This window comes from Elephas maximus, chromosome 11, assembly GCF_024166365.1.
Source record: "Elephas maximus indicus isolate mEleMax1 chromosome 11, mEleMax1 primary haplotype, whole genome shotgun sequence".
In the NCBI taxonomy this organism is placed as follows: Eukaryota; Metazoa; Chordata; class Mammalia; order Proboscidea; family Elephantidae; genus Elephas; species Elephas maximus.
The window spans coordinates 20,484,538-20,499,335 of NC_064829.1; the positions used below are offsets into that span (position 1 = coordinate 20,484,538).

The 14,798-nt window shown below is 40.4% G+C and overlaps 1 protein-coding gene across 5 annotated transcripts in view; it reads right to left on the minus strand.

The window, feature by feature from the left end:
- The window catches only part of MYOM1 (myomesin 1), a 180,653-nt gene that overhangs the window by 86,804 nt on the left and 79,051 nt on the right, over nucleotides 1–14,798 (minus strand). For 3 of the 5 annotated variants that reach the window (XM_049900245.1, XM_049900247.1, XM_049900249.1), the window contains exons 14-19: nucleotides 14,209–14,333; nucleotides 8,917–9,100; nucleotides 8,285–8,459; nucleotides 6,044–6,165; nucleotides 4,364–4,651; nucleotides 2,217–2,413 (exon numbers count right to left, since the gene is read on the minus strand). In XM_049900245.1, coding sequence (XP_049756202.1) covers nucleotides 2,217–2,413; nucleotides 4,364–4,651; nucleotides 6,044–6,165; nucleotides 8,285–8,459; nucleotides 8,917–9,100; nucleotides 14,209–14,333 — 1,091 coding nt within the window. The remainder of the gene's footprint in view (nucleotides 1–2,216; nucleotides 2,414–4,363; nucleotides 4,652–6,043; nucleotides 6,166–8,284; nucleotides 8,460–8,916; nucleotides 9,101–14,208; nucleotides 14,334–14,798) is intronic. The other 2 variants (XM_049900246.1, XM_049900248.1) reach the window with 2 other exon arrangements.

The following is a 14,798-nucleotide window of genomic DNA, read 5'->3' on the forward strand; positions in this document are numbered from 1 at the left end:
GCTTCCTTTGGACCAACAATCATGAAGATGGCATAGACCAGATAACGTTTCACCCTGTTATACATGGGTCAGCATGAGTCAGAGTGGCTCAACAGCAGCTAACAACAACGTAAATAAATAAATGACGCGCAAGACCTCTGCAAAGAATTATAAAACTTCATTGAGAGACTTTACAGAAGACCAAAATAAATGGAAACAAATACCATGTTCACAGATTAAAAAGTTAGAAGACTCAATATTTTAAGGAGCTCAATGATTCTTCATTTACTTACAGATTCAATGCAAGCCAATCAGAATTCTAAAGGGTTTTAGTTTTGTTGAACTTTTTTCTCTTGTTTTTTGGTGGAACTTGGTAACTTGATTCTACAATTTATATCAAGGTACAAAAGACTAAGAATAGCCCTTGAAGAAGAGGAATAAAGTGGAAGAAATCGATGAAGCAGTTATCAAATTTACTATAAAGCTATAATAATTAACTCAGGGTGGTATTGGCCCAGGGGTATACAAACAGACCAATGGAGCAGACCAGAAAGCCCAAAACGGACACATGCATATAGAGAAACTTATTATAGGACACAGATTACCTAGCAGAACAATGCGAAAAGGACACTTTTCAACAGGGTATCTAGGAAGTTACTTTGACCCTCACCTCACCCCATACACAAAATCTGTAGATGAATTAATGACTTAAAGGTAAGTGACAAAACTTTAAACTTTCAGAATATAATCCAGTGCACTATCTTCATGACCTTGGAATAGAGAAAACATTTCTTTAAAAACGAGCAAAAATCACTAATGACAAAGCAAATTAGCTGATAACCTAACTACGATAAATTTGATAATTTCAATGAGATTAAAATTGAGGTACTTCCCATAAAGAAAGGAAAATATGAGCCATTGAGGTGGGAAAAGATACTGTAAGTTATACAGACACAAAGGACTTACCATCACACTGTATGAAGAACTTAACAAATCAATAAGAAAACCCAACAGAAAAATGGGCAAAAACCTTGAACACGTATGCTGTAACAGAGAATATAAAAATGGACTACACGCATAGGGAAAGACTTTCCAACCCATTTGACACTCGGATGGTCAAATGTGAAAACGTGTGAATACACCATGTGTTGGCAAGGATGTGTATCAATAGGAGTTCTCATACTATTCAGAAAACAGTATAGAATTATCTAGTAAAGTGACACAGACCCCATGACCCTGCAATTCTACTTTTAGGTAATAACCTAGAGAAACTAGCACAATGTGTGCCAGGAGACATGTACAAAAATGCTCATAGCTACACTGTTTGCAGTAGCTAGAAACGTAAAAATGCCCAAATAACAACCAAGTAAATTGTGATATGGTCATATAGTGGAATACCATACAGTCATGAAAAAGCATGAGTTATAGCTCCTATATACACCAACATAGAAAAATCCTCAAAGCAATTTTTATGCACTTTCAGTATGTGTGTTATATTCAATACATTTTGAATGCTAAATTAAAGAATCGTGGCATTGAGGTGGGGGAAGCACCACGCCCCGGGCCTCATAGCATGGGGCTCTGGGAGTGCTGGGAGGTGGCAACTTTAATTATTTAATAGCTGTGGTGTTGATGCTCTAAAGAGGGGGGCCATCGTTGGCAAAAGTGAGACCCCTTAGATGCTTTGAGGAGGTCTGATCGAGGACACCCACGTGTGGAAGAGAAACTTGAAGGTGAATACTCATGCAGCACCCCTTTGTGACCCTCAGAGCCAGTACAATAGGGGATACTTCATAGGTGTGGACTGAGGTCTGGCCATCAAGCTTGTGTTCCTCTATCCCCTGTGAGCGGAACATGGAAAGTTAAAAATCCAGAGTCACTGGAAGCTAGTGGCATATTGGTTACAGATATTTTATAAGGTTTGGAAGAATCACTAATTTATACAGTAAGTATACAATTCATATTAAATATTCTAAGAGGTTATTATGTGTATGTATAACCCAAAACCCAGTGCCATCGAGTCGATTCCAACTCACACCAATGAATCAGAAAATATAACTCCTGCCTGTTTAGCCACTCTACTATTTACTTTGATATGTTTTCTCACAAAGGCCCTACCATTGCAGACAATGGAAACAGGAGAAACAAAATGGAACACTCACAAGGTACTGGGTGTGTGCATGCAGCGGTGCGACCATACATGTGACACTCGGCACTAGAGAGAGGCACATCCTTACCTTGTACGCCTGATCACTGACGGCCTTAATGTTGGCTTCTTTCCATTTTCCTGGTACCCCGTCAATTACTTCGCGATAGTTCACATAATAGCCAGAGATTTCAGCCCCTCCAGTCTTTTCTGGTTGCTTCCATCCAAGAACCATTGAGTCACGAAAACTTTCGAGACAAGTGATATCATAGGGTGGAGATGGTGTCGCTGTTGCAATATGAATAGCTCGTGAGTAGGCAGAAAGGCACTTATGATTCCATATATATCAAACTTGTGGAACTGGTGCCATTCGTGAACACAATAGATCTTGTGGCCCAGAAAAACTAAAACGAGAACCTGATCAGTAACTTGGCAAGTTATTTGGTATATGAGAAAAAAATTGATGTAATAAAAATATATACTGCAAATGTTATTCAAAAAATACAAATAAGATGCCCCTAGAGAGCAATTAGTTTTGGAGTATTAACAGCAAAATGATGAAACATCCTGAAAAATTGATTTTGTTCCCCACAAGAAGAAATATTTTTCCCCAAGGTATTTTTTTTACTCATGTTTCCTTATATGGCTTTGTTTTTATTTGCTTACTGAGGAAAATGTAACATGTCTATCAATTTTTGCATCAATTTGCTTATTAGAATTTCCATATATTTGTAAATTAGCACTTCACCATTGAGAAGCACTCACCTGTGCGAGACCTTACAACTATACAGTTTTTGTCTGCACACAGGGAAAATCTTACTTTGCAGCTCAACTAAATGTCACCTTTTAAGAAACATTTTTAAAAACAAGCACAATCTGCCACGTGACTTTCTCTTGGTAATTATTTCTGTAGCAATATTTTTAACCTGTTGTGGGAACATTATTCATACAGCACAAGATACTAAACAGCTGTCACTGTTTATTACTGCCTCGCCAGAAAAAATAATTAGAAGATATTTCTTAAAAATCTTCATTTATGGTGGCTTTGCTGATCAACTTTTCACCCAGCTACTGACATTACAGTTTCATATGAGGGGCAACTATGGAGAGAAATCTATCTAGATAGACAATAACATCAAAAATAATTTTCTGAATACTCATTTGGATTACAGGAGGTATAGGAACTGTCTCATTCTTTTTCAAAAAATGAAATCTTTTACTTCCCTCTCTATTTGAATATGAAGTCTCAAATTAATATCTCATGTCATCTTGAGTTGAAGGGACCAATAAATGTGTCAAAAAGAATAGCAGAGTTTACAGAAGTTGGAGTGGGGTAGAAATAGGGAAAGGATATAACTTATCAGCATAGGAAGGTCATCATTTCATTTTTATTTGACAAGAAAAACATTGTCTCCTAGAATATATAAACGACAAGTACCAAATATCCTAATCAGATAAAGCTTAGCTTACTGACAAACAGTCTTAAATAAATCAGTTCTGGGAACATGAATTGTGTAGCGTCAATCAGCCATATATGCTTATAATACTTTATTAAACTTTTCATGGCAGCTCCAAGGTAAAATCACTTATATTGATTTAGACTAAATGTGAAGGATAATTTGAAAACCTGAGGATACACCACAGAAGTTAACTGTTACCCTGGCAAAATATCACTTCTTGGTGAAAATTTTTCTTATATGTGGACTGAACATGAATATTTCAAAACGCCTTACCTAGGCTATGATGGTCAAGTCCTTCCTGCTCTAATCTCTAATTCCCTAAGCAAAATGAGTTCAAAGATATCTGCCTGGCCAAACCAAAAAGGACTCTGTAATCAAATTATTTTAAAGGTTCCATTGCCATCAAGTGTAATGAATAAAATGCAAAAGCTATATAAAATTACTTTTATAACACATTAAAAAAAAATCCCACTGCTGTCGACTCCTACTCACAGCGACCCTATAGGACAGGGTAGAACTGCCCCATGGAGTTTCCAAGGACCACTTTTGGATTTGGATTTGAACTGCAGACCTTTTGGTTAGCAGGCATAGCTCTTAACCACTTCAGCTTTTCCTATAACACATTAGGCAGAAGTGTTTCAAGTGGAGAGCTGAAAACACGTGGGAACACGATGAAACGGAGAGGAACATGAACATAGATGGGAGAACGCAATGTGGACAATGAGAGGTGAATACACTGATGGAGACAGACGGAACGGTTTTACTCTTCAGCGCTCACCTAGATCCTTCTTCTTTTTCAGAGGGTCAGACTTACTTTTCCCCTTAGGAGCTGCTTTCTCTGGTGGTGGGGTAAGCTCTTCCTGAACTGTTTCACTTACTTTACTCACTGCTGTTCTGCCCAGTTTGTGAGAGCTACTGGGCAGTGCAGGTTTGTTAGGTTTGCTACCAAGCAAAGCATCTTTCTTAGCGGTTGGCCGGGAGGCTTCATGCATGCCTCCCTGGAAGTCTGTTAGTCCACCAGGTGTGTCACTCAGGTCAGGCCACACATCTCGAGACACTCCTCCCCCTAAATTGCCAGACAATAACAAAAACACTTTGAGCCTAAATGCAGTATAAACTGCTCTTACTAGAACAAGGAGAAAAACATTAGGGCCACAAACAGAACAAAAACAATCTTGGTTTAACAGAAACCACTTGGATTTGCAAGAAATATGGAAACCACATGTTTCACACAATTTACACCAACAAACATTTCGACTTCTCCAGATTCAAGAAGAAGAAGAAATGGGAACAAAAAAACCACAGACAGATCAGGAACTGCTTTGATTTGCAGAAACTAGAGTTTTTTAGTATATACAAGAAAAGGTAAATCTCAGACATTTCTTGAGTGAATAAGCCCTATCACTCAACAGAATAGGGGGAAAAAGGACCAAAAGTACACAAAAGACATAATATTAATGATCTTGGTTTTATAACAGAGTTATACACATTACAGCAACAGTAATGGTCTGGACCTCCCAACCTCAAAAAACATATTCACTATTGCCCACTTCATACCCAAACCACACCAAGCCATGAGTCAATTCCAACTCACGGCAAGCCCATATGTTATAGAGTAGAACTGTTCCATAGGGTTTTCTTGGCCAAAATCTTATGGAAACAGATTGCCAGGCCTTTCTTCTGCAGAGCTGCTGGGTGGGTTCAAACCACCAACCTTTACGTTAGTAGTCAAGTGCAAACCGTTTACACCAGCACAGCTGCCTGCCCATTTTATGAGGAATGCTAAAAGAGAAATATCGAATGCTAACTGAAGATAATTAATATTAAATATTTTTTCTCTTTACATATGTGTTACTATATCACAGATTTCATTTTTACTGTTTTGAACTGCCTTTGCTTACTTTATGCAAGATTGGGAGGTACACCACGCGCAGGCATAAAATTGCTTTGTTGCTGGTTTTCTTCTGACCATTACTTTGCAGGCAGAGAGGAGCCATATGATTAATCAAACATATGTGCCTCATATGAATTTTAGAGTTTATAAAAAGCATGTTAACATGCCGTTAGTGCAAACAAGCCAGCTCTGTGACAGATGAAATGATACATGTTATGGGTGGTCTACCACTTTATGGAATTGGATGGTCCTTCGCATTCCCAGAATGAGCATGGAGTTAGGATGGAGACTGACACAAGGGTTCATGGGAAATTTCAGAGGAACTTGGGCTTGTGAAGATGAAAAGGCTGTGGGTGCACAGAAACTGGATGAGTGATGACGATGTGGAAATGATAGCTGCAGAAGGTTCAACGTTGCCTAGGTTGAGGGAAAACTAGTGGCTGAGGATGGAACTACTGAGCAAACACTAGAAGCTTTAAGCAATTTCCAGAGAGGATGGTATCTTCCTGTAAAACTTAGAAAAATTCATTTTTTTCCCTACCTAATTATGGGTAAGAAACTTACCGATAGCAGCTTTTACTTGAATAGCTTCTGAGTCCTGTGAATAGTCACTAAGTCCAGCTGCGTTAACTGCTCTGACTCGGAAAATGTAACTCTGACCAGTCACCAATCCGTGACAAGTAAATCTAAAAGGAGAGAAACTTTCAGTAACTGTCCTAGAAGGGAAGTTAGGGGAAAGGGCTGTTAGTCTAACTGAATGAGCTGGCTTAAAGAAAATCATTATTTTTTTTTAAAGGAAGGAAAAGTTGTAGAGAGGCACAGGGAATGTAAGTGCTTTCGACAAGGAGGTAACTAAGGCAATCTTCTAAACACGCTCTCGTGAAAAATGAGGAGTCTCAATTTAACTGCCAATTAGTCCCCTAACCGTTCTTAGTTTCTGTTTGCTCATCAGTAAAATGGGGATTACAATGTACAATGTCTACTTTGTAAATACTGGCCATAATTTTAATAAATAAGGCATTCAATAAATAATAACTAGTATTAATAATGGAAACGCTGGTGGTGTAGTGGTTAAGTGCTATGGCTGCTAAGCAAAAGGTTGGTAGTTCAAACCTACCAGGTGCTCTTTGGAAACTCTAAGGGGCAGTTCTACTCTGCCTATAGGGTCACTATGAGTTGGAATCAACTTGACAGCAATGGGTTTGTTTTTTGTTTGTTTGTTTGCTTAGTATTAATAATATTATTAATCACTATTTCAGGCATACATTATGGCTGTAAGGCATCTCTACTCCGTATCAGAGGCCATATCACTGTCCCTCTGCCTACCAAGGAAAGTACAACTACCTGAAAAACTACCCTAAAATCTGAAAATAGGGTGAAACATGAATTCCAGAATTATCACAGGAGAAAAGTGGGGTACAGAACTCAAATTCTAGTAAAAAAGACTGGGCTTAATGGTCTGACTGACACTGGAGGGACCCCAGGAGACAAGAACCTCGAATTCTCTGTTAGCCCAAAACTAAAATCATTCCTGAAGTTGAAGATTAGACTGGACTATAAGACAGAAAATGATACTGGTGAGGAGTGAGGTTCTTGGCTCAAGTAGACACATGAGACTAAGTGGGCAGCTCCTGTCTGGAGGAGAGATGAGAAGGCAGAGGGGAAGAGGAGTTGGTTGAATGAATGCAGAAATACAGAGTGGGGAGGAGGAGTGTGCTGTCACATTGTAGGGAGAGGAACTAGGGTCACGTAACAATGTGTATGTAAGTCTTTGTACGAGAACCTGACTTGAATTGTAAACTTTCACTTAAAACACAGTAATAATAACAATTTAAAAAATGCCTGGGTAAATTATGTTAGGTATGGAATCCAATATCACATCACCTTGTTTTTTGTTGTTTTTTTTTTTTTTTTGCCCCTCGATACTTTATTATTTTTTATTGAGCTTTAGATGGAAGTTTACAAAGCAAATTAGTTTCTCATTAAACAATACACATAGTGTTTTGTGACATTGGTTGCCAACCCTGTGATGTGTCAACACTCTCCCCTTCTCGACCTTGGGTTCCCCACTTCCATTTGTCCAGCTTTCCTATGCCCCCTGCCTTCTTGTCCTTGCCCCTGCGCTCGTGTGCCCATTGAGTCTCATATACGTGGTTGAACCATGTGCGTTATTGTTTGTTTTATACGCCTATTTAATCTTTGGTTGAAGGGTGAACCTCAGGCGTGACCTCAGTACTGAGTTAAAAGGGTGCCTGGGGACCACACTCTCAGGGTTTCTCCAGTCTCTGTTAGACCAGTAAGTGGTCTTTTTTTTTTTTGTAGTACCGCATCACTTTGGATATTAAAGATCAGAATATCAGTTGCCATTGAGTTGATTCTGACTCATGGTGACTCATGTGTGTCAGAGTAGAACTGTGCTTCATGGGGTTTTCAAGCGTAGATTTTTCAGAAGTAGGTTGCCAGGCCTTTCTTCCAAGGCACCTCTGGGTAGACTCAAACCTCCAACCTTTTGGTTAGCAGTGAACATGTTGTGTTAACCATTTGCACCACCCAGGGATTCCAAAGATCAGCATAGAAGGGTAAAAAGAGAAGAAATAGCATAAAGGAAAAAAATCAGAAAAGAGATTTAAAGTGAACTCTCAGCATATAGCTGACATAGTATGTTTCTAAGTATTTTAACATCACGAGTAAACCTTTTTCCCGTCCTTTGCTGGATACCTGTATGGGACCATCTTCTCTTTGCACCGCTGTGACTCTACATCCCTCCACATGCCCCTCCCTCCCCCTCATCCTCCCCACTGTTACCGTGGGCCTTTCACGGGGTTGTTGTTGCAGGGCTCCCACGTGCCAGAGCCAACAACACTTGACTCTATGTAGTACCCCACCAGCTCTTTTGCATCTTTGGATTCCTCCCAAGTAACCACCACTGAGGTGTCTGTGTTTCTGCTTGGTATGATTTTTCCGGGGGGCTTAGGGATATCTAAGGAAAGAGGAAAACAGTGGTCAAACCCATGGTGGTTTTAAAAATTCACCTTTATTACATATGCACACGCACGCACATTAAGCTTTATAATATATTTGATAAAGCAGAAAATATACAAAAGAAACATTAGCTAATAATGACAAACCAAATATCCAGTGACCCGTTAACCAACTCTAGAAAAAAAATCTCCAGCAATACTCTTGTAACTCCTAGAGAAGGTGACTTTTCATAAATAAAAATCAAGGTTTTTTTTTTGTTTAATGTACGAGTCAAGTAAAGCCACCAAATTAAATTTATAATAAGAAAGAAGGATGTTGTCACCATTTTTACTTTTTTTTTTATATATATACACCTATATATGTATGTATGTATACACACACATTAGATGCTTCCTTTGGAATTTCCCTCGAACTGCAGTAAAGTATTACAGTTGCATACCGTAACCTACACTTACCAAGCTTGTCCCCTACCACGGTCACCTCTGTCGCCTCTGAGGGCTCCCCAACTCCAGCTGAATTGGCACAGCGGACACGGAAAGAGTAGGATTTTCCTTCAGCTAAGTCAAACAGAGCAAAGCGGGGGGACTTCACTGGGAGCTCTGTGTTCACCCGCTGCCAGTTTTGCGTCCCAGCCTCACACTGCACAGAACAGAGAAACTCAGTGAGTGCAGCGAGGGTGGGCGGGACTGTAGGCCAGGTCACACGCCAGGTTTTAATTCTGTCAACAAATTGCTACCTGTTAGGAAAGTTAGGCTGGAGAAGAGATCTGGAGAAAACGAGGAAGGAAGCATCTGATGTCATACCCATTGCCGTTGAATCCATTGCGACTCATAGCGAGCCTGTAGGACAGGGTGGAACTGCCCCATAGGGTTTCCAAGGAGCGGCTGGTAGATTCAAACTGCTGACCTTTTGGTTAGGAGCCGAGCTCTTAACAGGTGTGCACCAGGGCTCCAAATGTTATGTTAGCTGTTTAAACCGTAATTACCTTGTTGAAAACTGTATTGTTTTAACTCTTATTTAATGACCCATAACATCATTCAAGTGTGTGGTCCTCAGAAGGCCTTCTGTGGCCATGCCCTCCCCATCACTCCCCATCCCTCACCCTGCTTGGTTTTTCCTCAAGACACTAATGACTCTTTGAAAGTAAACTGTTTGACTGACTCCTCCACTGGAAAGTAAATGCCACGAGTTCAGGGAGCTGTCTGCTCTCTGCTGTCGCCCAGAACCCAGGACTGGAACCTGCAGGTCGTGGATGATCAGTGATACTTTTTCTGAATCAATGAGTGAATGAGTAACGTTAGCGAAAGATAAAGATTTTTTCCTTCCCTGAATTTTAGAATAAGTAATGGAGAAAACGAATTTAAAGAGATTCTCCTCTTGAAATTAAATGACCTAGCATGACCTTGAAATCCTGAAATGAAGGATGTGGTGTATAGTTGAGACTCTCAAAAGTCTTTTTCCCTCCTATTCTAGCTTTCAACTTTGCCCACAGTCAGCAGAAACAGAAATTTAGATACTTTTGCCTGGTTTTGCTCCTTGACATTTTAACGGTCTGGAAAGACTTTTCCAGAAATCCAAACCTTGGGACAGATTGACCAGCTCTCAAAGATGATACACTTTTGGAAACAGAAGTTTACTGGTGCATCATTCTGCATAACCTTCATTGAAACTGGAGCAGTATAGAATGGTGAAAAGGAGCCGGAGACACTGGTGCTGGTCCCAGCTTTGCTAAGAGCCAGCTATGTGACCTTGGGAAAGTCACCTAAATGCCCTGGCCTCAGTTTCATCATCTGTAAAATGAGGAGATTTGACAAGATAACCTCCAAAGCTCCTCCTTTCACTGTGTGTGGGAGGGTAAGGAGGATAAATCCTCCTAGACATTCAACCGGCTACCCATGGAGGGACAGAATTTTCCCAGAACTTTAATCATTTCATTTATACTTTTGATTCATCTTGACATATTCCCTCTTGGGGAACACTTCAGCAATTATCAGCCATTTACACTTTTACAATAATAGTAGCAGCTGCTTTTCACTGTGCTAAGAAACTTTATATGCCATTGTACCTCTTTAATCCTCTCAGCTGTGCCGTGAAGTAGGTATTGTGTCATCATCAAAGTTTTCCAGATGAGAAAACTTAAGCTTGGAAAGGCTGAAAGGCAGCAAAGTGGAACAGTTTTATATAGATCAGAACCAGATGGCCCAAGTTCAAATCCTAGCTCTGTCGCTTCCTGGGTGTGTGACCTCAGGCAAATTATATAAGCCATCCATGTTTCAGTGTCCTCATCTACAAAACAGATATGATGAAAATACCAGTATTCACCTCATAAGGTTGTTGTAAGAATTAAGCAGAGTACTTAGAACACTGCCTGGTGCATGATAAACTTCAGCTATTTTCATTCCTACTGAAAGAAACAGAGCTAGCAAGCGACACAGTCCTCGTCTCTGACATGGGCAGATTTTTGATGAAAGAGAGAGAAAGAGCTCAAGGTGTAAGACACCTAAGGAAAAAGGCTGGGGGCTCTGGAGGCTGACACATCCAGTTCTCTTGCCGATAGCGAATCTGCTGTAGCTGACAGGCAAGCTCATGCAAATTTCACTGTCGTGTAAAGAAGTTCCAGCACGAGGTAACAGAAGGAATGGCACCACATTACGTGTTCCTTAGAGTTTTGAAGATGGAAATGCCACAGACAAGAACAAGTGAAGGATTTCCCTTTAGAAAAGTGAACGTATTAGAAGCGGCTTATCAGAATTCACTTTAGACTCAGCTCAGGAGACCCATCTGACATTTGGACAGAGCGCTGTAACCACTCCAGGCTGCTCAGGTATCATATCAGGGTATTCTGTGAGTGTGCAGTGGGCCCTGGACAGGCCTACCCCACTCAGTGCTGTACTCAGAAATGCCCCCTTCTGAAACTCTGGTGGCGTAGTGGTTAAGTGCTACGGCTGCTAACCACAGGGTTGGCAGTTGGAATCCACCTGGCGCTCCTTGGAAACCCTATGGGGCAGTTCTACTCTGTCTTACGGGGTCACTATGAGTCAGAATCGACTTGATGGCAACAGGTTTTTTAGTCTATTCTAGAAGTCTCCAGGTGGTGCGAATAGTTAATGTGCTTGGCTGCTAATCAAAAGGTTGAAGGTTTGAGTTTCCCCAGAGGCACCTTGAAAGAAAGACCCAATGATCTACTTCCAAAAAATCAGAAATTGAAAATGCTATCGAGCACGGTTCTACGCTGACAAGATGGGGTTGCCATGAGTCAGAGTCAGCAACTGGTTTGGTTTGGTTTTTTATTCTGTTCTAAGACGGGTGCTGGTGAAAGGATATTTAAAGTTTAATCACAGATTCACACGTATTCAGGTCTAGGGAAGTTACAGATTTTCGTGGAGAAATTAGTTTATGTGATCAGAGGAAACGTTCAACAGAAGCCAAAATCGGCTCATCTGAAGAAAATGCCTCAGTAGTAGCTCGCTGCTGTGTCATTGTTACAGGAAAGATGGTAATTACTGTCACAGAGGTTATTCACAACTCTTTTCCTGGGGGTGTTTCAAAGTGATTTAGTCGGGGTGTGTATTAAACACGCCAGGAAGTGAACATTTATCTATGACTCATTCTTGTCCCCTATTTAAAAAAAAATGCTGAGAAGCCTGCTCAAGTTACATTTTATTTGAGGCTGATATCTAGAAAACATAAAAATTAGTACAAATATAAATTCTTAGTATTTTGATAAAACCAGACTCTTGGAATGTGTCCACCTTGCATGTTGAAGAGATGAGGCATTTACTATTACCAACTTGATATGGATAAAAAGGAAGTGAGGCATGCGTCTCAAAGACCTGAGCTAAGTGTCCACGTCAAGGAAAAGTAATTAACAAAGGGAAAACACAGACCGTAACATTTTTAGCTTCAGTATAATTTTCTCAAGAGCCTCTGATTTCAAATAATTAAAAGACAATAAAGATATTTTCATACTGTTTTTATGTTGTTACCTAATGTGCAGATGTTTGCCTACACCTACATACCCTGGTGTCGCAGTGGTTAAGAGCTCAGCTGCTAACCAAAGGGTTGGCAGTTTGAATTCACCAGCCGTTCATTGGAAACCCCGTTGTTGTTGTCGTTAGGTGCTGTCCAGTCGGTTCCGACTCATAGCGACCCTGTACACAACAGAACGAAACACTGCCTGGTCCTGCGCCATCCTTAAAATCGTTATTATGCTTGAGCAGTTCTACTCCGTACTATAGGGTCCCTATGAGTCAGAATTGACTCGACGGCAATGCTTTTTAACAGGTATACACCTAGGGGACGAGCTGGTGGCACAGTGGTTAAAGCACTTAGCTGCGGTTTGAACCCATCAGCCACTCTGTGGGAGAAAGATGTGGCAGTCTGCTCCATAAAGGTTTGCAGCCTTGGAAACTCTATGGGGGCAGTTCTACTCTTTCTGATAGGGTTGTTATGAGTCAGAATTCTTGATGGCCGTGGGTTTGGCTTGGGATATACCTAGGCTATCTATTCTCTTGCAGTAACTGTCAGATAGTAGGTAGTGTCAGGAAGGTGCCCTGAAATTGAATGGTCAGAAGAGCATTAAGGTTAAAAGAGAGAGGAAAATTAATTGCACTCCATAATATTTTTGCCCAGAAAAAAGGCTTTCCTATGATTTCACTATGAAAATAAAATGTAAAGATAACTTATCATATCATACAGTTTAATTTTAAAAAACACACAAAAATTTGTTTCATTAGTTGTTCTAAAAAAAAGGGTGCATACCTGCGAATAAAAATGTAAATTTTCTTACGTATAAGATAAAATAAACTTTTTTTTTTTTTTTGGTTTTTCAACTATATCTTAATCAAAACTTTATTAACAAATAGATTTTAAACCTCATTTTAAGCAAATCCTCTTTAAACACCCTTTTCCAGTAGCGATTATCCTGGTAGGCAAGGACTTCTTGTGCCCCTTAGATACTGTGCCGTGATTTGCAGCTGGGCAAGTTCCCCCAGGTAACTTCCTGTCCAGTCGTGGCTCTTCTCCATTTGCTGAGCATCAGTACTTTTCATAACCCACGTTAAATCTTGATACATATGGAGACTTGCATGTAATCCTTATCCTTTCCACATATCTTATTCCTTCATTGCATGCTGCCCTCTCTGTTGCTCTAGCCCCCAATATAATGATAAGATATTTGAGAGAAAGAAACAGCCAATATCTTATATAGTTTTATAATCTCTGATCCCACTCCACTACCTACTTAGAGTAGGGCCAGCTAAGCACATGGCACCTGTGAGGACTTGCTGCCTTCAACTCTTCCAGCCATTTTAAAGTGTTTCAACTTCTCCTTTCTTCTGACCCACTACCATCATGGATGTTCCTTCCCTACTGAGAAGGACAAGTGGTGGAAGAGATGAAAAGACATGACCACAGCAAGGGAGACAGAGCAGTCTCTAAAAAATATAGTCACGTGGGCCACCTGGAGCTTCAGAACCATTTCTCTTCTTATAGGAGTTATGATTTGGGGTCTATGGACCACTTAGTAGTCTATGGATGACTCTCTTGGATCCATAACCCCCCTGAACTTCCAAGCAAAACTCTGTGTGATACAAATTTCCTGTGGAGAGAGTTCACAGTTTATAGGATTTTAAAGAGTCCAGGACAAACTTCCCATCCCCTCACTGTCCTGAAAATTTAACATCCACTTCTTTAAAGAAATCTTAAGGAAATGGCATGAGGTATAAATGCTGATCTCAGAGTCTTACCTTTTCCACAAAGTACATAATGCCCTCATGGCCACGTTGGCCAGGGGGCTTCCAGCTTAGCACCACATAGCTCCGTGTGGCCTCAATCACAGTGAGGTCTGTGGGGGGCCCAGGAACAATACCCTCTGAAAAATAAGAAGGAAAAATGAGAAGCACACATTCTGCGTAGCCCAGGATGCCCAGAGAGTCACAAGACGCTTCTCTCTGTGTTGGAAGAGTTAATTACTATCCCACAGTATAAAGTGCCATGTCCCTAAACTCCTCCATAAAAAGTTATTCATTCATTCAAATGCTACCTGACACTGGAGAAAGAACTGCACAACAGGACTAGGGGGATCACTTCTCAAAGCTCTCCCAGGGCCTAGCATACTTTGTGTTCCCACTAGCCAGAAGGGAAAATTCCTTGGGTATTCAGAAGGGTATTGTCTGTGTAGCATGGCCAAATTACTCCAGACTGAAGGCTACTCTGATCCCACCTAACAAAAGCAAGCCTTGAAAGGATCCAATTACTTCCGACTAACCTAACTGCAAAAATATCCATCACCCAACAATGTAAAATTAAAAATGTCTGCCACCCAATAACAAATTAC